Source organism: Drosophila grimshawi, unplaced genomic scaffold (genome assembly GCF_018153295.1).
Source record: "Drosophila grimshawi isolate 15287-2541.00 unplaced genomic scaffold, ASM1815329v1 contig_311, whole genome shotgun sequence".
In the NCBI taxonomy this organism is placed as follows: Eukaryota; Metazoa; Arthropoda; class Insecta; order Diptera; family Drosophilidae; genus Drosophila; species Drosophila grimshawi.
Window position 1 is genome coordinate 4,413,681 of NW_025063098.1, and position 22,261 is coordinate 4,435,941.

A 22,261-nucleotide genomic window follows, 5' to 3' on the forward strand; every position below is an offset into this window, starting at 1 on the left:
GTGTGAATCTGTGTTTATTATTGTTTTCGGCTCATGTTGTTATTGCTATTGTTATTGTTATTGTTATTATTATTATTGTTGGGCTGATTCAAGAAGACCTTGCTTAATTCAAAAACAAGAACCATGCGGCGGCGGGCTTTAGCTATCAACATGAATAATGCCGAATTGCACCAATTTAGCAATTAAACATATGTCTGTATGATGCCCATTGGGTAAAAAACGAGAAAGAAGCAGAACAAATGAGCCAACATAAATGGCAAGCAACAATTGTTTTTCTTTTTAATACCCTGTACTCGTTAAATGTGACAGACAGCAGCACCTAAGCGTGATTATAATATATATACATATATATATAAATATGTGTATTCATAATCTGATTTATTCTCGCTCTTGCGAGAAAAATGAAATTTAATATGCGGTTATTCTACTCCTTAAGTTGATTGCCCTTTTTAAGTATATACCCAGCAATTACCAACTTAAATTCTCTGTTACCACATATTTGAATGTAACTGCTCTATTTCATCAGCGAATCAAGTTAATTGCCTTTTTTAAGTACATATCCATAAATTACCAACTTCAATTTTCTATATTACAATTTGTTTTTTAAAATTAGTTTATCATGTGTGATTTCTTGACAAATCATCATATTTTATACGGTGAGAGAGCATCTCGAAGTCGAGCACTCTCACTTGGAGTATTCTTTGGTTTGTTATTGTTGTTACTGTGCTATGGCCTTCAATAGAATCACACGCCTTCGCCTACCCTCTCCGTTCCCCGCTCGGTGGGAGAGCAACAAGAACTGAGAGATGTCGATGACACACCTCGTGGTATGTGGTATATACGATTACTGAGGAGTAGCATTCTGTACCATTCACTGGGTACCCATACTCGTATTCGTAATCGCATTCGAATTGTGGCTGTAGGCCCCACACCTTCTCTTGATTTCCATTGAACCCGTTGACATCGCCGCTAATTGCCAAAAGATGCGCAACAAAACAAGTGCAGACTGAACTCGTGATGCATAGAACCCAAAAAATTTGGCATTCAGATGATTTCTTAAAGACTATTATGTCACCGCTAATGGCGAATTGTCAACATGTGTACAATTTGTACCACAAAATATTCAAGCTGAACGAATTGGATTTCAATGTCCTTGTCTTTAACTTTATACAAACTGATCTGTGAGTTAAGAAAAAGTATATATGATTAGTTAAACCATCTATGGTATGTAAAACCATTAGTGGGTTGAAAGCCTAGCTATGAAATAGATAATGATCTCAAAAAATCCAATTAAGCAACACAATAAGATAAGATACAAAAGCATATAGCAATATACTTTAGTTGCGCGTAAAAAAAAAAATTGGACTTGGATTTGGATTTGAAGGATAAGCACAAGGATGACCTAAAATATACAAAAAGTGAATTGCAAATAATTTTTTTTTAAATTTATTTTTAAACGTTTTCTGCACTATTTGATCAAAGTTGACTTTTCTCAAAATATTCGTTAGTGAATAGAAAAATATAAAAAAAATCAATCTGAATTTTCGTTCCTCATCTTATTATTTAGAATTTATATATCATAAATTGAAGGTTATGTCAAGGGTTTGATTTTTTTTTAATGTGTATTATGTAAAATTCAGAATATTGTTTGTTTCATATGTGTGTACATAGTAGGATCCCTTTATTAGATTTTTTCACGCATACAAACATTCTAAATAGTTTTTCCAAGAATGAGACATTTGCATATCTACATATTATAAATGCATTTCTTAATAATAGAAAATAATTCCAAAAATATAAAACAACACCATAATTTGAGGATTATCGAATTCCACTTTTTAATTTTAAGAAAAGTGATTTTATAAATTTTTTATTTCTTATATTGCATTTATACTTTAAACATTAATCAACCTAGTGAAAGGTTATAAAACATTAATTTGTCAAGTAACCAATAATGACAGTAGCTTACAGTCTTTCTAATTTGTATAAATTTGTTTCTTACATTCATAAAATATTTCTAGAAATAAGAAAAACTTGCATATCTTTGGGTCCAATTTACCAATTTTCAGGTCTTTTTATCCGAGTGTATGTTTGTTGTGCATCCTTGACTTGGATCAGGCAAATTACTTAGCAAATCTGAACAGATGCTGACCATATCGAAATCGTCACATGTCGCACGCAATTACTGATTGACCTTAACAGCGGCTTTTTGGGAGCGTGTGCCAAATGGAGCTGATGGTGATGCTGAAGCTGGCGCTGCTGATTTTGATGATGATGCTGATAATCATAATGATGATGCTGCCGCTGCAAGTCATTCCTCACCCAATTTCAAAACATATTAGCTCGTACAAGAGTACACACACACTTCTATCTAATTATGAATGGTATGTACATCTACACATACATCATTTATATGTGTACATTCAACGCCTGCCAGTTCCAGTAAATCCGCGCTAAGACAATTCAACATTGTGGCATTCACTGTACGTCTCGAATTTCACTAATAACCACCAAAAGCCGATGCGGTTCGATTTCGTTTTTTTTTTCTTTCGATTTTTGTTATTGCCGCAGCGAAGGTCGTGCTGTAAATTCAATTCAAATATGAATTACATTTACATTTGCTTATTGTTGGTAATTGCTAACGAACTGAAGATGTTACCTAAAACCCCTAAAACTATGTACAACTACATATTACATATTACAATGGAATATTTCTTTTGTTTTCTCGAACATGTTGCTTCTGAATGATATTTCTGTGAATTGTTTGCCGTGGTTAAACTATGTAACAGACAGTAGAAGGCACTTCCGACCCATTATTATATAATACTTAATATATCAGCATTTGACCTTAGACTCTACCCAATCTGTAGATAAGATAGATCCATATGCATCTCTTACTAATATATTGTATATCAACATTTTGTATTATTTAACAATGAATGCCTTGTCTTCCGTTTTCTAATGATTTATTAAAGTGTGAAAAGTTTCAGCAGATCATTAAGAATCGGAGAATGCGTCTTTAATTTATGTACAATACTTTTTATGATTCGTATTATAAAACGTTTAAAATTCATATTTTGTATAAACCCAGCAACTGTTGAAAAAATATTGTATTGAGAACTAGTTTGTGCGTAGCAGTCAATCACAATCTCAATTTTGGTGTAGCTGTTTTGGTTCCTACATTTCAAAAGAAAATTGTTCAAAACAAAATTTGATAAAATTTTCTGCATTATATTTTTAATAAGAGTATCAACCAGCTCAAGACAGACATGAGTTGCGATCAAAGCTTCGAGGATGATAATTGCAGCATCAATTCCAATGTCTGCCATTCAACAAGTCCAGTGCAGAAGGAGACTCCCATTCGTGTGCGTGATATGATAAATCTCTATAACTTTGCCACACAAAAGAACCAAGAATTGAATAAGGCTAAGTCCATATATTTCGGCGAAATTGCAAAGGTTGAGGAGCAGGAATTTTGCAGTTGCATTTGCAATAAAATGCCAGACTCAGATGGTCAGGCTGGCAACAGCTGCAAGTGAGACAATTCTTTCTACATTTACTTGTCTATTCAATTAATACTGCCTACACAATAGCAAAGACAACTTTCGATTGACCACATTGGATGACCAAACTTCGCTACGTCAATCGTTAAGCGGGAATGCCTCGAATGGTGAATCAGTGGCAAAATCATATGAAAGCAAGACAACTATTCGACGCAGCAAATATGGTAAGTGGAGATCCGAAATTTAGATCAAAATAGGATTATTCTCATTTGCAATCTGTAACAAAATTCTTCTATTTTTTTAGGCGTTCGCATCACAATTGACATATTCCATGATAAGAATGACAAAGACATCGATATTTCCGGCAGCCGTGTGGAGACGGAAATTCCGCGGAGCCGCATATTGACCGAATTCCAGCAACACTCACAGCAAGTCAGGCAATCACCCAATGTTTAATGTGTTTATCAGTTGATAACATTTACATTACTCTCAATTTTAGTAGAGAAACGTCACAAAATTCATTGTTGTGTATACGTACCGTTGCACCGTTATATTCACGAAAATATTAACAACACGCATTTATTTCATTGAATTGTGTTTTTGGTTTTTTCTTCAACATTTTCAATATGGTTATCTATTTTTTTTTTTTTTTTTATAGATCTTTTGATTGTTTTCCTCATGCAACAGCATCGTACTTCAACTTCCTGCCCAGCCAGAGCGTCACGACCCGAGCACAAAAACCCAAATAATAAACGCTGCTGTTGCTGCTGCTGCTGCTGCATCTCCATATGAATATATGAACCTAGAAATGCAATGAGGCAACAGACAGCCAACAACCGACAATCGACAACAAAACAGCCAAACAGCCAAACAAACAGTCGATCCAAGCGCCCCTCTGCTTTCCCAATCCCCATCTATATGGCATTAACCCAATGCAGTTCTCAGTTTTTCTTTTCTATTTTTTTTTTTACGCTGCACGACAAAGGGCTTTGAAAGGCGGCACAACAAGTAAATAAACGGCATGAATTGAAAATGAAAATCTCATCTTACAAAATTCACTGAAATCTAAAAACGATGCTGTCGCTGTCGCTGTAACTGTCGCTGTCGCTGTTGACGTCGACGCCAACGCTGTACTAGGCTGTAGTTGCTGCCTTTCGTAATCCCCCGCCTAATCTGACTCAGATCTCGAGCTCGAGTTCGGCTGCTGCTGCTGCTGCTGTTGCTCTTCGCGATTGCTCTATTTAGCCAACTGTTTTGGCGATCCAATAAATTAGACAAATAAACACACAGACACACACACACAGGCACAGCACGTCATTTGGTGAAGGGCCTCCCCGCTTAAACGGTGGCATACCCGACACTAATAACCCGAATCCCCAAAAACTGTGTACATTGCAAATGAAAATGAAAACGAAAATGGAAACGAAAATGAAAATGAAAATGAAATTGTAGTTGTTATGTTAACGCTTTGTTGCCTGCCCAACTCTGAGAGCTCTATCACGAGCTGAAGCTCTGGCTCTGGCTCTAGCTGTGGCAACGAGTCTAGCTCGGGCCTCGTAACTGCGCTGCCCACATCAACTACATTTAGACGATCTTTGCAGCAGCTTCGCCCGCCTTCGGCTATTAACGAAGATGCTTACCGCACAGTGTGCCAATATTGCGTGAATACACATCGAAATCATTTGCATATTAGCAAATAAAAAATGTCTAAAAATAGAAACCATATCATTGCTATTGGAGTTGTTAACCAATTAACTTGATGTTAGTGCAAGTTTTTCAACAAGTTTGCGCCACTGTGCGCCGGCGCTGATGACGATCATTTGGCGCTTCTTTTGCGACTGCGTCTGGCGGGCGGACTTCGCCAGCGGCCTAATGTGAATTTTAAGCCATGTTGAATGCATTGGCAGGCATCAGTTCTGTGCGAGACGTTGTTCGATGCGGTCGATGTAGCGGCTAAAAAAAAACTAAATAAATAAATATAAACAAATACAAAAATACACAGATACACGTTCACACAGCGATTGAGATACAGCTTAGAGAAATAAAGTAGCGGCAAACATAATACAAAAAATATTAACGCGCGTCGTTTGAAGTGCAATTTGCAATTGCAACGGCTGATTGTGCACCGTCGATAGGCATTAAGTGTTAATGGCATGCCATAATAAATACATATTTAATTTACGCCAACTGGATCTGTCGATCTATGGATCTATGCATTTTTAACATCATCCATCGACCGAACGTGATTCCATCAAATTTGGCGCGTGTGCTCTTGACTTTGTTTCTCGTTCGATCTGCTGCAGCTGACATTTGATCTTTGGAAAGATCAACCGATCCGTCGGCGATCAACGATCAACGATCATCGATCATCGATCGGCGATTGATCAGCGTGTCGCAGTTAGTTGTAAACAGTTCGATGTGTGTTTAGAATAACGACAGAACTAACCACATGGAATGCGATTAACAACCCCACCTACGATCAGAGCAGCAATTTGTTTGTCAACTTTAAGACGAAGGTGAGTCGTAAACAATGTTTCTGATCACTCTGTCGACTGGTCGTAACTTAATAACTTCCTTCGTTCGCCGATGCCAACAATTAGAAACTAAATAATGCCAGAGTCGTAATCAACCTGTAATGCCACCTAATTGGTATAATTGTTGTTGTTTTTGGTTTTGTTTTCGTTTTTGTTTTTGTTTTTGTTGTTGCTGGTGCAGCTTCTAAGCATCTTGGGGCCCGTAAATGCTCTTTCTGTGGAAATTGCAAAAATGTCAAATAGGCTTTGAGTTTGGCTAGTTTTTCGTTTTTGGTTATTTCTTTTTTTTCTACTTTTTTTTTTTTTTTTTGCTTGTTATGCTGGCAGGCACAAAACTGCAATAAAAAACGAAACCAGCATCACGAGCTGAGGACCAAGTTGCAAATATTTGCTGCTGCTTGTTGTTGCTGTTGTCAAAAAGGTCAAGACAAGGAAAATACCAACAAAAAAAAAACAAAAACCATCCAAATGGACCGCATTTTTTTAGTGCTTTTTGCTGTTTGTATTATGGTGGTGCCTGCGACTCCAAAACGCACAAAATGATCTTGTTAATAGTTCAATAGAAAACCTGAAATCGAAATTGAAATGTTTTGAGAGCTGAAATATGTTGGTAGTCGGATACTCGAATAATAAATAAATGGTTTGAGTGTCGTGATCTTGATTGGAGTACTCAAGGAATCTGGTTGAGAGATCACATAAAACCTACAAATTGAATTTTAAAATGTTATTTAGAAAATATACAGAAAATGTTGGTATTATAAAACAGAAATGAATGGCTTCTAAACAATCCACTATCCATTATTTTGTGCGTTACAAATAGATTGATTAATGACTTTACATAGAAGATATAATAGATATGTGTCTTAGTCGATTTTTTGGATAATTAAAAACGTTGTGATTTAATTAAATTCAGTTCCCAGACTAAAAGAATCGTATGAAGAAACTACAATTTAAACCAATTCAAATTTGTGGAGAATTGCGATACTCAACTTAATACAGATCATGAGAAAATTCCAAATATAACTGATAAAAATAAACAATTTAAAACTATGTCAGTTGGTTATATATTGAATTCTTGACTTTAATTATCCCAATTTTTTTTGGATCAAGAAGATAATCAACTCCAAATATGCAAATCACGAGCAAAAAACTCGTCTCTAAATGCAAATTTTTTCGCAGTGCTTTTAAAATCAACTTGCGTGAGTTTAAATGGATCAACTAGTTTTGCTTCAAGGAAAGCAAGTAAAAAACTACAAATAGTTCAAAGTTCAATTTGGCATATTTGGAAAGCTTGGAAAGCAGCAAAAAATTGCATTTCGGATGAGTTGCCACATGGCACGACACACAACACACATTGTATGTGTGTGTTGTGTGTGTGTGTTGTGGGTGTGTGTGTGTTGTGTGTAAACTGAAGCTGCAAGGTTGCAAATTGAATTGTAGGTGGAGGTCGAGGCAGTGGCAGAGGCAGAGGCAACTTTAAATGCGTTGCTAATTCTTCTAGCCATAAAATGGCAACAATTTATGCCGCTTGTTGGCAACAGCAACAACAAAAATAACAACAGAGAGCAACGAAATCGACTGCAAATGTTTTTTAAATTACAATTAATTACAAAACTTAAAATCGAAAATTGTTTTCACCATGGAACGCAAAAACCCATTGTTAGCCATTGTTAAAATAAATAAAAAACAGTTGAAGAAAGTTGTTACGCGCATCTAAAGTAAATCAACTCGGACACAAAAAGACCTATTTTGTGAACTTAATGTATAAGTCAATTAGTCTACACTTTCCAAAACAACATTATATTTTCTTTACACTTTCAGCCAAAAAAAAAACAACAATTAAGTTCGCCAATCGATTGGGTAACTGGAGACAACTCAAATAAACAAATAAAAGGTGACAGCGAAATGACGAAAATGACGACAAATTTGAAAGATATTCAACTCATTACCCTCGCAATATTCTGTTTTACGCTATTTCTGGGCTGTGAGGTAAGTTTCGTGTTAAGCCGACTCTCTTCCGAGCCAGCGGCTAATTAAATATCTAAATATCTTAACACAGTGTTGTGGATTGTGGTGTTCGGGCACGTGAGCATTGAAATGCAAATTACACTTAATAGAATAATACAAATGTTTCTTAAATTGTATACATACATAGATTAGCAAAGAACGAGTGCTTATTAGCATGCCAGAGATAGCAATAATTAATCGCTTAAGCAATATATAAAATTCTAAATGCTTACATGCTGACAAGGCAAAATTCCTCACCAACTGAAGTCTATTCAAAAATATTGTCTTTTAATAGTTTGTCATTTCTATATTAAAAATAGAAAAATGTAGGTATGTGGTACTCAGAATAAAATTGAAAACAAAGTAAGACTAAAATCTAAAAACAGCTAAGATATTTGTCAAAGTATAAAAATAAGTTATTAACCAAAAATACTAAAAATGAATAGGCAATTATAGAAAATAATAATAGTAAAAAATGTGGGCCTCATTTATACTTTTAACATTTGGCTTTAGCTATATGTATTTTTAATTTATTTTGTACATTATTTAATTATTTAATTTAATACTCTTGGGTTTTTTTTTTTTTTTTGTTAATTTAATGAGTATTGATAATAAGTTTTTTTAAAGCTTTAGTTTATGACGTTGGAGATATTTGTGATTTTTTTTTTCGGTGTGATTAGTTATTCACAGCAGATATTATTATTCCGATAAATCAGTTAATTGAAAAATCCAGATAGACTACTCGGAAATGCACACTGAGAATTTATTATTATTACAAATATTCATTATTTACTTAACATAATTCGTGACAAATAGCTTTCCTTTATGTTTCCTGAGTATAAATATAAAAACTGCGATAAGTGTGTATTCAAATTAAAAACTTATATGCTTTAATTAAAAATAATTGCAGTTTGATGCAATACAATATTAAAGTAAAGTAACATGGAAATTAATATTCGAATTCACATAGTGTTTTAGGTTTTAACCCATTTGTTGCGATAAATGAAATTAAAAACATTTACTTTTTTATGTAGGGCCAACTTTTGGGATAATTAATCTTTTTTATTATTTTTTTCTATGCAACATTTGCTGGCACATTAAGCCATTAAAATTGGGTGTTTATTATTTTGCAAAATGCTGCCACTCCCCGCGATCATGTGGACATTACACCCCCCTCAGCAAAGCTTTGGCAGCGTTTGCTTTGCTTTAGCTTCTTCGTCTAGTTTTTTTTATACGGCGTCACTTCCCAAGTGCTTTTGAGCAACGGCGGAAAATGTTGTAATTTTGCGCTCTTTACGCTTTGTTTCATTTTTAATTTATTCTATGGCTGTCTATGTGAGTGCACCTTCTACTGCCACACTGCCACATCTATTCATTCACACACATGCCACAAACAGCAACAACAGTTACACTGGCAACGACAAAAGCAGCGCCAAAGGTCTTCAAGCATATTAAAACAAAGACGTTGACGCAGTCGCTGACCAAGTGACCTTTTTACTGACACTTTTGCAGCACAAGAAGTGGTAAAAAAAAGTCGACAAAAAAAAAATGGAACAAAATACATTGAATAAAAAAGTTTGTTTTGGCTTTTCTCGCTCCGCTGAAATGAAGATGAAGATGAATTTAAAGTTGAATTTGAAGTTGAAGTTGAAGTTAAAGGTAAAATTATGAAGTTGCGCAATCGCTTGAAAAGCCCCATCAACATTTTAACGCATTTAACGCTACTTTATAAATTTTAGTAAGTATCAACCACAAATGAAATGCTATTAACTATGAAATTAGTTACAACCATTCGCAGTGTGTGATTAAATTACATAAATAAATCGCTAGCTGAGTACTTTTTGGCTAGTCACCCATTCACATGTCACATACCTAGTTGCTAGACTAACATCTTTGACTCAGCATCCAGAGATTTGTTCGAATGCCTGCCACTAAGCAATGTATATACCCATAAAAGGCAAATACAAATGCAAATAATTTGAGCCCACAACATCGCAAATGAATGCTAATCGCATTGCCTTATTAGTCAACGGGAAACGCTGCCATATACATAAGTGCCAGAGTAAAAGTGTTGAGAACTGTTTTATTTTGACAAATTAGTGTGCTCCAGATGTGGGTGCTTCTCTTGAAAATACCCTGATCTTTGAAAAAAAATAACAAAATACAAAAGGTGATGAAATAAAATACGATCTCACTTTAGAAATATCACAAATTATCTTCCATCAGGCATAGTATTTAATATACCACATCAAAATGTTTATAGCTTTATCCCATCAACTGAATAGTTGTATATTCCGCTTTTGAGAAATACAGGGTATTAAAGTCAAGAAAAACGAGTTCATGTTATAAATACAAATTTGCGCCACATAATAAATTATCGAATTAAATATTTCCAAATAGGAATTTTCTTAAATCAAAATATTTTGTTGCATCTTTTGATCTTTTGAAAGACATGCTTAAGTTTAGTTACAGCTGTCGAATCAACTGTGAAAAGTAGGCTTTAGCAATGCGAAGGGTTTAGTAAAAAAAAAAAAACACAGAAAAAAGCGAATGTACAACTAAATCCAAGCGAAAACATCTGTTGTCCAGCAAAACTATTTTTATATCTCTTTTCAATAATATTATATAAGACTTAAGCTAAGTTGTTGTAGGGCTGCGCTGCGCTGGAAGCGTTCATGTGTGTTTTCGGCTGGGAAAATTATCTTTCACGGACTTGGCAGGCTGGCGGGTCGGGAGACTGGGGAAGTGGGTTAGGTGCGGAAGCTTCGTCACATATTCACACGTAGTTATGTGGAGAGGCCCAGTGGCAGATTTCGATAAGTCATTGGGCTATAATTTGCGACTGGCAACGCTCGACAGACCTGTGACGACTTTTTCTATATAATTAAACATAAAAATAATCATCTAAAAAATGGAAGAAAAAAAATCACAGAAAATCACACAACATACACCAAAGTTGACATTTCACACAGCAGCAGGTCGCTTGTCTGTTGCAAGCAGCCGTGGCAACATGTGCCAAGTTATGACATCACTTCAATTCATCACTTGGTGGACCATAGCCAGAGGCATACACATCAACATAGACATGCCAGCTAAATTCGCATACATCTGTCTCGGCACGAGTACCCAGATAGAGTACTCAAAGATCTTGATCAGCAGCAGCAGCAGCGAGTTGTACTCGTATCATTTGTTTAACTACACTAATCGCTCTTAGCTTGACTGAATGCACCCCAAGCAGTTCTCATTGTGTGGCTGCATGTATCTGAAAATCTCATTATACCTCCATAACTCGATCTCTACATCTATTTCTCAGTGTCAAAACGCCATTGCGAAAACTTCCTTCTCTTGCACAGGACGACCAGCGGGCTACTATGCCGACGTGGAGACGGGCTGTCAGGTGAGCATCATCATCTCTCATAGTCTCGCAGAGTGTATACATTATGTAATCATCCCTCTCGGTTAGGTCTACCATATGTGCGATGGCCTGGGTCGCCAGTTCAGCTATACCTGTCCCAATACGACGCTCTTCCAGCAGCGCATGCTCATCTGCGATCACTGGTACATGGTCAACTGCTCCAAGGCTGAGAGCAACTATGCGGCCAATCTTCTAATTGGTAAGTGAGATTTACATTTAATTGTTTATCAAAGAATGATTTTCTAGGTTTAAGCTTTTAGCACTTTTAGAACTTTTTTTATTAAATGGCAACTTGGACAGCTTTAGAATGTGTTTTAAACTTATGTGGTGTAAATAATTATTCAAGGTCTCTATTAAAAATAATCTTCGGACTTAACTATTTTTCCTTAAACCAATAAACTGATATTTTCACCAAACATTATAATTTAAAAAACATGTTTTTGGTGTCGTTTTTACAAATAAATTGAATTTTTGATTTAATTTTACATCGTTTTGCCAAATATCAAAATGTTTAATGCAGAATTACTCAGAATTAAATAAATAAAATTAAATTAATGAAATAAAAAAAGAAAGTAAACAATTTTTAGAGCTGTTAAATATTTTAAATTAAATTAAATTGACGAATTCAAAAATAATTTAACTATATCACCACTTTCCTTGCCTGCAGGCCAGCGGGACAAACCCTTTGTGAACGATGAGGAGAACAGTTTGCGCACACCTCGTCCCGATCTGCTGGATCGTCCCTATGCGCCCGACTACTCCGGCGAATCCTTCAGAAGCCAGTACAAGGTGAGCGCAACTGAACCGCATTCAAATTGTTTACATCACTGATTCGATTATGTGCCGCAGCAATTGACGCCGAGCCAAAATCAAATACGCGACGATTCCACAAAGACCGCTGTCAAATTTGATACTCAGTTCGCACAAAATGGTCAAACTCGCTGGCGGATTCCACCGCCCAGTCGCACAATCCTGCCGCCGGCGTATGAGCCGCAGATTGAACTGGTGGTTAGCAGCACTGCCAGACCAAGAGCAAGCAGCAGCAGCATTGCCACCACCCGCCAAAGCACTAGCACCACTCGTAGGAGCACCACAACTTCGACCACAACCACCACTCGCAGGCCCATCTTCACAGCGCCTGTGGTGGCGAAACGCACCGAGGCACTGCATCAGCGCATCACGGAACTGGACACGGATGATTTGGGCACCAGTCACAGCACACGCTACAATACCTCGGCGGATTTCAATTCAGCTGAGCTGCCAGCGGCACAGTACAAAAATATCACCACAAAGCTGGTCAAGTTTGTGAAGACTCCATCGAAAATCTATGAGCCACCATTCGTCTATCCCATTTACAATCAGGATGATGGACAACAACAGCAACAGCAGCAGCAGCAAGCAGCAGATGCATTGCGCACCTCTTCAGCGGCGCCCTTCAGCACCGCTCCGACTAAGTTTCGCTTCACTGCATCATCATCATCATCAGCAGCAGCAGTAGCACCAGCAGCAGCTGCTCGACCAAGCACCACAGTGCGACCATTGAGTCGACCCACCACATTTGCCGGACTACCTTTCTCCCATTCCACGCTGGCCACCACAGCGAGCACCAATTATAGACCTGCTCCCGCTGCCGCTCCCATTACAACTAAGATCGAGCATCGCACGCCGACGCCAGCGCAGAGTTTCCGTTTGACCACGCCCACAACGACAGCGCCACCAAGAGTACAATCGAAGGCGGAGCTGCCGTTTAATGATCTGCTGCCACCGTTTGTGGACTTTGTGCCACACGATATAGCCACCACACAAGGTCCGCCCATTTACTACGAGTGGAAGGTGCCAGCTAATGGCTTGGAGCCACCCAAACTGGATCCGCCCATTGGGGTGGATGGACGTGAATATCCCGAGACGACCGGCAACTATGCCAGCAAACAGGACAACTACAATAGCAAACTGAATGACATTGCCAGTCACAGTGGAGCAGCTGTGATCAGCAAGCGGCTGCCCACCTCCAGATCGATCAAGCCCAATGAGCTGGCCGTGGGGGGCAACGAGAAGGCACAACGTCGCTCCGATGTGGTCGCCAGCCCCAGTACCATTGCCCACACAACGGATATAACACAGCTGCGCAAACAGTTGCTCATACCGGAATATGCGTTTCCGTTGGAGGCAATCGGACGGACTGGCTATGCACCGGGCTCAAGTGCTGCTGGGGATCTATACAACTCCTTTCAGCTAAAGATACCCGAACGTCGCTCCAGCAGCAGTCGTTCCACTGGGAGCAGCAGCGGCAGCAGCAGCTCCTCAAGCAACATCCGATGGTTTGGCGAGAATCCCAAGTGCCCCGAGTGCCATCCATCGTTTGTGCTACCCGGCACCTGCGAGCCCTGTCTGCGTCGATAAGTTTTAAGTCTCTCAGTTCCATTGAAGCAAACTACGCAAACTAGTATTAGATGACATACATATACATACATACATACATACATACATACATACATACATACTTACTTACTACATACATACATAAATACATATGTATATACATGTGTGTATATCCCCCTGTCCATAGCATCGTGCATTTCATGCATTTAAATGTTAATTTTATTGTATATTTCACAGTAAAAATAATGCGCATTAAATAGTGTGTAAAAACTACGTATATTCAAAAATGAACCTTGGTCCACAATTGCTACGTTCCAGGTGGTAAGTAATATTAATATTAGAATAACTGTTATCGATAACATGCAACAGTTTTGCTTGCCTAAAACGGCAGACTAACTATAACTCCCTACTACGTTCATAGAGATGGGCGACAAGACTTAACAGCAAATGATTTATGAGTATTACGAGTCATAAGCATTGTGTATTAGTGGGTTTCACAATAGCTCAATCAATTCATTGATCAATATGCTTATCTAAAATATATGTTTGCTGTTATTGATTGTGACAATATATGCCTGATATAGGTGCTCATTGCGATTGTGATGATCAAGTGTGATTTTCAGTGTGATTTCCAGTGATTAACATTGATTCATTGTTCCACTCAGTGATATTCTTTACCACAGTTATTAACTGTGTGATTTATTGTGATTACATGCATTCATTACATTGATTCACTGTGATTTACTACGATTTTCATTGCGATTGTGACTTTACACAGCACTGTGATTTAGTGCAATTGAGACTGTACAACACTTGCAATATTAAACAAACACTTTTCGAGTATAACGTTTTTCTATTAACACAAGATTAAGATCAATTTCTATAAATTGCCCATCTCTAATTTTGTTTGTAGTCTAACAGATTGAAATATTTATATATATATAGATGTATATATATATATATATGTAACGCGTTTAAATCGCATAACATGTGCAACTTCGACGAGTAAACATTTTAAGGCACATTTGTGAAGCACTTGAATTGTGCACTTGAAAAGGAACACTTTGGATTCCTCACGATTTACAAATGATACAATTGATTCATGTAAAGTAAAGGGTGTAAAGGGACATAAGCTAATGATAAGGGCAGGGGGGGTGATAACTGGAAGAGAACGGACAAAACTTGCTAATAAAACTTTTGACTAGCACACGAACTTAGGGTTCATAAAAAAAGACACTGGGCGTCCAGGGCCGGCTGGCGCCCACCAGCATCTCGGGATGGGCGTGCGCCATGGCATTCTTATCGCAGCCGGGCTCGTCGCCAAACTCTTGACCCACCGTCAGGGCGCGCAGAATTATTTGATGGCCTCGGGTCACATCCACATTGGCCACAACGCCAGCCTCGTGTCGGAAACTATAAAAACGATTCGTCAAATGCCCATCCACATAGATCTAACAATTGAAATGGACGCATTAATTAACGAATTGGATACCGATAAGATTTAAATTCGATTTAAGCTCACCTCATAGCCACCAATGGCCGCGCAGTCCTCAATGTACCAGCGCACATAGAGCGCTCGACAGCCCAAGCTGGAGACATCTTTGATGGTCACCGGAAAGCTCTCACCCGGTGCACTGCCCATGGTAGGCGATGGCTTCGATTTCTGTGGATGACAAAGTCCAACAATTAGAAAATAATGCGGATAAAGCAATGCGATTATAAAATCAAATTTACCTTGGGTTGAAGTTTATTCTTGGTCAACACATGATCCATGGCATGTAAATCGCAAATTATGGAATCAATGAAAAATTTCTGCAGGAAATTATAAAATGACAGATTAAAACCAGTGAAAACTTTGCAGTCGAGCGTAACCAACTGCGGAATACTCTGATATCGATAAGTAATACGAGCTGATAACAAGTGCCACAGAACAGGCTGGATGCGAGAGATATAGGCTTCGGAAACGAATGTTTGGAGGAGACACCTAGTAATCTACCTTTCAAGTTTGGTAACTTTAACTATAAAATTGCGGAATATATAGGATTTTGTGGGCGAAAGTATACCCCCTAAATTTGTCCACCTTTTGAAGAGTCCACACAATTTGAACAATTTGTTTGATGGCCGCACATATAAGAATATATCCTAAGTTTCGCGCCTAGTCTTGTGTCTGTAGGAGAGGTCAACTTACTGTTTCGGCCACCGGATCGTAGCGGATGGCATCCAGTGTGTTGGACACCGTCTTGCACTGATTATCGCAGACGAGCGCTCGACAATGGCAACAGACGCAGGGCTGGCAGGGTGGCGAGTGACTGTGGCTATCATCTGTCTGCTCCTCGGCGCCTTGATCCTCCTCCCCACACATTTCACACATGCGACGCAGCATATGTTCGCATAGCAGACGCTCCCTGTCCGTGAGTGGACCCAACTGCTCATCGGAGTCGCCGCAGGCACTGTCTGATTTTTTAATGACTCGGTTATCTGTCGGCTCGGATTCCTCTTTCGGTTTGGCCGACTCCACCTCATCTGGCACCGGCAATGTTTTGTTTTCATCGTCCACTTCGCCTTTGGCGCTTTCACCGGCGAATTGCTTGGAATCCTCAACGCACGTACAATCCTTAGATTCGGATAATTTAGGGGACTTGGAGATGCTATCCGTTTTGGAATCGGGTGAATCAGAAACGGGTAATTTTGAGTCCAGTGATTTGGTACCCGTTGATTCGGCATCGGTAATTTTTGAGTCACGTGATTTGGCATCGGGTAATTTTGAGTGCAGTGATTCAGCTGCCGGCGCTTCGGAATCGTTTAATCTGGAGTAACCTGATTTGCGGTCGACTGATGTTGAGTCAACTGATATGCCAGCCGGAGTTTTGTAATCGGTTAATTTGGAGTCACCTGATTTAACAGTCACGTATTCGGAATCCAGTGACTTTGAGTCACGTGACTTAGGAGTAGCGTACTCGGAATCGAGAGATTTATCAGTGGTCGATTTAGCATCCCCATATGTCGACGTTGTCGTCTGGCATTCGGATGAGCTCGGCACATCGAAGAAATCATCTTTTGTTTCCGGCAAATCGACATCCCCCGAGCCCAGCTTGCGCTTAGGATCAAAATCAGGATCAGGCTCAAAGGCGGCAATTTCCGATGTTTGCGGGACACCCTTTTTTTTCAATGGGAAACACTTATCCAAATACTTTTCCATTTGATCCAAGCACTCGATACGCTCCTTCTGCTCTTTGGTCTTGGGCTGTGCTGCCGCTGCCGTTGGCTTCTTGCCCGCCGCCACCGCCTCCAAGCAATCCTCATAGGTAAGTGGCGGTGAATCATCTGTATTATTATCGCCATCGCCATTCGCCTCCTCCTCCAGACGCAGCAGCATGGTGAGTTCGCGAAACAATTGCTGTATGAAGACAATGCGATCGGCACTTTTATCCTTGCCATCGCTCAATATATGCAAGATGCTCACAATGCGCTGCATGGCTGGGGCAAAATTGCTGCATTCCGTTGAGCAACTCTGATAGGCGGTCAACGGTTTTTCTGATGAGCACTCGTAAAACCTTTCCTGGTCCTCCTTGGCGTCATCAACGCGGCAGGTGTGATCAGTGCTATTCATGACGACGCCAACAGATTCGGCTTCGAGGCTCAATTGCGGCATGGACGCGTCGCCGCCATATTTGGAGACGCTGGCACAGGTGGTATAAGTGGCACACGATTTAACGGACTTAAAGTCCGGCACACCTGCGCACGACCTTACGGATTTAAAGTCCGATACACCCACGCATAATTGAGCCGATTTAAAGTCCCGCACTCCGACATACGACTTTACGGATTTAGAGTCCGGCACTCCGGCGTATGATTGCGTCGATTTAAAGTCCAGCACCCCGGCGTATGATTGCGTCGATTTAAAATCCCGCACACCCGCACATGATTTGACGGATTTAGAGTCCGGCACACTGGCAAACGATTTAACGGATTCAAAGTCCGGCACAGCGGCACACGATTGCGTCGATTTAAAGTCCGGCACGCCGACACATGATTTCGCTGATATAAAGTCCGGCACGCCATCACACGATTTAACGGATTGAAAGTCCGGCACAGCGACACACGATTGAGTCGATTTAAAGTCCGGCTTCGACAACTGATTGACGCCGTATTTTTCCACAGACTTGTAGCTAATGGTGCGTGATTGTGGCTTCTGCTGGCTCATCTGCCTGCTGGTCGAGGCTGTGTAGCAGCGACAATCTCCCGCTTCGACATCGTGATATGTAGATTGTGGTTTCGCTTGCCAGTTAAGGGATGTGTCGGATGTGGATTGGCAATCGCGGAAATTGTCACGGCGATTCATATACACCACTTTGGTGCAGCTATCGGATGACGGCAGCGTTCTGGATATCAACAAGGGATCGGCTGGCTCGATGTCAACGTCCTGAGCACAACTCTCCTCCATTCGGACAAAGGGCGGACCAGCGGCGGCTTCAGGTGCCAGCATGCCCAGCTTAAGCTTCACTTCGGAGGAGCACAGGCACGTCACCTTGGCCATCACCGATTGCGAGCGCGATGAAGTTTTGTCCACGTTGCCCAACGATGATTTCTGGAAGGGCACAATCGCACCATCGCACTCACTGGGTTGCGCGCCAAGCTTGGTCTCGTCACAGTCATAGGGATCGATGCCACGACTCTTAATCGATGTCAGTATAGTACTCTTGTCCGCATCAAAATACACATTTCCCACATCAGCCAATTGTTTGATCTGCGAATTATTGCAGTGCTCCGACGGGCAAAACACAATCTTGCGCAACGAAGTGACAACTGGGTCGAGATAAAGGCTGTTCTCTGCACCGCAACTGGTGCACTTGGAGCGTGCTCCCTCACTTCGAGCTGGGTCTTGATAAAAGCTGTTCTCTGCACCGCACCTGGTGCACTTGGAGCCTGTTCCCTCACTTCGAGCTGGGTCTTGATAAAAGCTGTTCTCTGCACCGCAACTGGTGCACTTGGAGCGTGCTCCCTCACTTCGAGCTGGGTCTTGATAAAAGCTGTTCTCTGCACCGCACCTGGTGCACTTGGAGCCTGTTCCCTCACTTCGAGCTGGGTCTTGATAAAGGCTGTTCTCTGCACCGCAACTGGTGCACTTAGAGCCTGTTCCCTCACTTCGAGCTGGGTCTTGATAAAAACTGTTCTCTGCACCGCACCTGGTGCACTTAGAGCCTGTTCCCTCACTTCGAGCTGGGTCTTGATAAAAGCTGTTCTCTGCACCGCAACTGGTGCACTTGGAGCGTGTTCCCTCACTTCGAGCTGGGTCTTGATAAAAGCTGTTCTCTGCACCGCAACTGGTGCACTTAGAGCCTGTTCCCTCGCTTCGAATCACAGCCGGCGGATGAGCCGAATGGCATTGTAAATTGGGACGACTTGTGCCAGATCTTATGCTGTCATAGGTTGTGACATTATCATTGCCTCTTTCACAATCATAGGCACTTTGAGCCGAGAATGGGCAAGGACCAACCGATTGGCATTTGACGCATTTGGCAGATTTCCAGCTGAAATAAGGTGTGGAGTTTTCATCCGTGCCAAAGGGAAAATAGCGAGTGCCACTCGGCAGACCGCAAGGATTCTGATATGTCTGTTTCGCTTCGGCATCACTCGCTGCATTGGGAACGCTGGAAGGTTGTGCAGTAGCATCCCTAGTCATATTATCTGGACAGCCACCAAATGGAGCCTTGTGAGATTCCGAACTGTAAACATTTGTGGCGTCATCTGCATCCCTGATTTGTTGTGCAGTGGAGGCAGAGGCCTTGGCCATAGGTGCGTTGTCAGATTCAATGCTGTAAACATTCGTGGCGTCGTCAGCATCCCTGAAAGCCTGTACAGAGGGAATGATGTCAGATTCCAAACTGTACAAATTTGTGGCGTTATCCCTGGAAGACTGCTCCACAACTGGACGGACAGAGGATGTGTCTGCGGTATAGTTACTGGGCATTGAGCAGAACTTGTCACTTGTTGCATTGGGATCTATTTCGGATTTAATGCTGTAGAAGGCGGTGGCATTGTCCACATTACATATGGGATTACGCTGAGCCTCGGAGAGCATCGGAATGATTGGCACCGATGTTTTGCAATCTGGAGCCGTATTCATGCTGACCGAGTGCTGGATGAGTGTTTTTGATGGAAGACTTGGCTGAGATTTGGATTGAGATAAGGTGCCGCAGTGGTCTGAACAAAAATAGTCCGCATTATTGTTTAGCGACTCATCTTCATTTTTGTCCACCAGCTGTCGCATATATTGTGTGGGATAACGAAATTTCCCCAGTTTATAGATATCCACTTTGAGGTTTGTCTGCGATGTTTGGTCCGCCACAAAGTTAGAAGGACGCGAGCGAATATCGTATAAATAGGATGTGTTTGTCTGCGAGAATTGAGTCGGATCGATGGTATCCCTATCCCCGCTGCTGTCTGCTTCTCTCCTCTCCGGATACGGTTGGTCCGTTTGCGATATGTGATCGGAGCCGTTCATGTTTTCGCTCTTATACGTTTCATTCAAATAGGATTTGTCGGTTTGCATCTTTTTGGAGACGGATGATGGGCCGTTCTCTTCTCTAGGTTGTCGCTCGTCCTGCATATGCATTAGAGCTGGGTAATCTGCAATGAGAGGAGCGGCAACAAGAAGAGACCGTTAGTTGTTAGTTGGATAGATGGTAATAGTTTATTCCTATTTTTATGTATATATTAAGAACATTAATCTCATAAGACAGCCATTTGGACAGGAAAGCAAGAACTAGCAAAGATTGTCGATCACTTATGTGTATCTTTATATGGTTGTGGCAGCGTCTTAAGCTCCCTGATCTCGGAGAGCTGTATCTGACGACCGCGTATTTTATTTGGCGCTGACCACATCTCGCAGCGGTGCAGCTCAAGGAACTTGGCCTCGGCCTTCTCCCGGCATGGACAGAAATCGAAATAGGATGTCTGACTGCATGTCTCGCGCTTTTCAAAATTTGTAAAGATGGTGCCGCGCTGGACACAGCGGCAAACCTTCACATCGATGCGCTCTCGATTCTCATCGAAGGAGCGACGCTTCCATGGACACTGACAGCATCCACAACTGCCCGGACAGAACACATTGCCCTCCTCATCCATGATTGGACTGGGCTCGAACCGGCAGGGTGAGCAATTCTGGAAATCCTTGTGTTGCGGATACGCAAGATAATACTTTTTTACTGGCTCTGTGGGTGCTGGTGCCTCCTCATCATACACTTGTTTCACATCCGGCTCGGCTACTGCCAGCGAGACAATGTTCTCCAATTCCTCTGTGTCTGAATCAAAATCTGACTCTGGCTCCTCCTTCGATTCTCTTCTTTGCTCTAATTCCACTGGCTCTATTTCTTTAGGTTCCGAAAGGGGCACAGGTATTGGTACTGGCCCTAGCTCTGGCTCTGGCACCGGCTCTGGCACCGGCTCTGGCACCGGCACTGGCTCTGACACCAGCTCTGGCACCAGCACTAACACCGGTTTTGGCTCAGGCTTTCTGCGAGAATTAGGACAGAGATCAGGCTTACAGATGCATTCAGTTGGTGTGTAACAAGTGCCGAAAAATTTGTCATTTTCAACCTCTTTCTTGTGGTGGCTATGCTGATTGTGATGATGACGATGATGAGAATGGTTGCAATCCCTACCTGTGGCCTTTGGCTCATCAATCGGCTGACACGTGATCATTTGGCAAGTATTCGGATCAAACTGGAGTGGCATTTGCACCGTTACCGGCCTGCCCTGTGAATGACATTTCGATCTAGCGGACTTTGGGTCGGGTATTAGCCGTGCGGTTATCTCCAGTGTCGCAGTGCACGGATGCTTATCATCGCCCGCCTTGTGCGACTTCTCAAAGCTCTGGAGCAGCATTTGGGTGACATTCTCGGCACGCTTGAGTGCGGCACGCACCGCCTCCGGATCATCGAAATTGCCACTCATCGATGCCTTGCAGCGGGCGGAGTAATCGTTGCTGCTGTGTTGGTGGCTAGGCAACTTGCGTTTGTGGCTCAGATTCGACTGACAGCTGGCGAAGTCCTTGAAACTCTGCCCCTCCCTGGGACGGTCCGAATCGCTGATGCTGAGACAGTCGTGGAACACGTCCTCATCGCTGCCATTCGCCTTGAAGTTCGGCATGCGATAGAGCGTCTCCGCATCTCGATTGCATGATGCCTGATTAATCCTCTGCTGCCGCAGGCTCCGCAAATGAATGCACTTATCCGGTCTGGTGCAGCGACCCGGTGAGCAGGCTGCATTGCTCCTTTTGTCGTTTGTGTTTGTATTCGTGTTCCTGTCCATTATGGCTATATGGACTATGTTCGAATGTATTCCAACAAATACAAAAATTTACATGAAATTTATTTTGGGAGTGATGTTGCCTACAGAAAGAATTTAAATGAACTGCTCAT

General features: G+C 41.2%; 3 protein-coding genes across 8 annotated transcripts in view; 2 read left to right on the forward strand and 1 right to left on the reverse strand.

Moving 5' to 3' along the window:
* Positions 1-3,112: 3,112 nt before the first annotated feature.
* On the forward strand, positions 3,113-4,095 carry LOC6563308. The gene is made up of 3 exons (XM_001990388.2): positions 3,113-3,535; positions 3,594-3,727; positions 3,808-4,095. The coding sequence occupies exons 1-3, from the start codon at positions 3,270-3,272 to the stop codon at positions 3,957-3,959; spliced, it is 552 nt and encodes a 183-aa protein (XP_001990424.1). The 5' UTR covers positions 3,113-3,269; the 3' UTR covers positions 3,960-4,095.
* Positions 4,096-5,415: 1,320 nt separating this feature from the next.
* LOC6563307 lies at positions 5,416-14,045 on the forward strand. Its single transcript, XM_032737712.2, has 6 exons — positions 5,416-6,019; positions 7,859-8,026; positions 11,358-11,441; positions 11,508-11,658; positions 12,127-12,248; positions 12,309-14,045. Exons 2-6 carry the CDS (start codon positions 7,943-7,945, stop codon positions 13,857-13,859), a joined length of 1,992 nt encoding a protein of 663 aa, XP_032593603.1. The 5' UTR covers positions 5,416-6,019; positions 7,859-7,942; the 3' UTR covers positions 13,860-14,045.
* Positions 14,046-14,506: 461 nt separating this feature from the next.
* LOC6563303 (myosin-11) overlaps positions 14,507-22,261 on the reverse strand; it is a 34,481-nt gene continuing 26,726 nt past the window's right edge. For 4 of the 6 annotated variants that reach the window (XM_032737710.2, XM_032737711.2, XM_032737708.2 and 1 more), the window contains one exon: positions 20,386-20,468. In XM_032737710.2, the coding sequence (XP_032593601.1) occupies positions 20,454-20,468 (15 nt within the window). In that variant the 3' untranslated portion in view covers positions 20,386-20,453. Of the gene's footprint in view, positions 15,290-15,360; positions 15,502-15,572; positions 15,651-16,026; positions 20,469-21,502; positions 22,167-22,261 lie in introns of those variants that run through there. The other 2 variants (XM_032737707.2, XM_001990386.3) reach the window with 2 other exon arrangements.

Excerpts from the sequence above, each read along its gene's own strand:
- LOC6563308 (XM_001990388.2), top strand. The coding sequence starts at position 3,270 with ATGAGTTGCGATCAAAGCTTCGAGGATGATAATTGCAGCATCAATTCC. Across the intron at positions 3,536-3,593 it reads CAGGCTGGCAACAGCTGCAA|CAAAGACAACTTTCGATTGA; the intron begins GTGAGACAATTC and ends CCTACACAATAG. Across the intron at positions 3,728-3,807 it reads TATTCGACGCAGCAAATATG|GCGTTCGCATCACAATTGAC; the intron begins GTAAGTGGAGAT and ends CTATTTTTTTAG.
- LOC6563307 (XM_032737712.2), top strand. The coding sequence starts at position 7,943 with ATGACGAAAATGACGACAAATTTGAAAGATATTCAACTCATTACCCTC. Across the intron at positions 11,659-12,126 it reads TGCGGCCAATCTTCTAATTG|GCCAGCGGGACAAACCCTTT; the intron begins GTAAGTGAGATT and ends CCTTGCCTGCAG. Across the intron at positions 12,249-12,308 it reads CCTTCAGAAGCCAGTACAAG|CAATTGACGCCGAGCCAAAA; the intron begins GTGAGCGCAACT and ends TATGTGCCGCAG.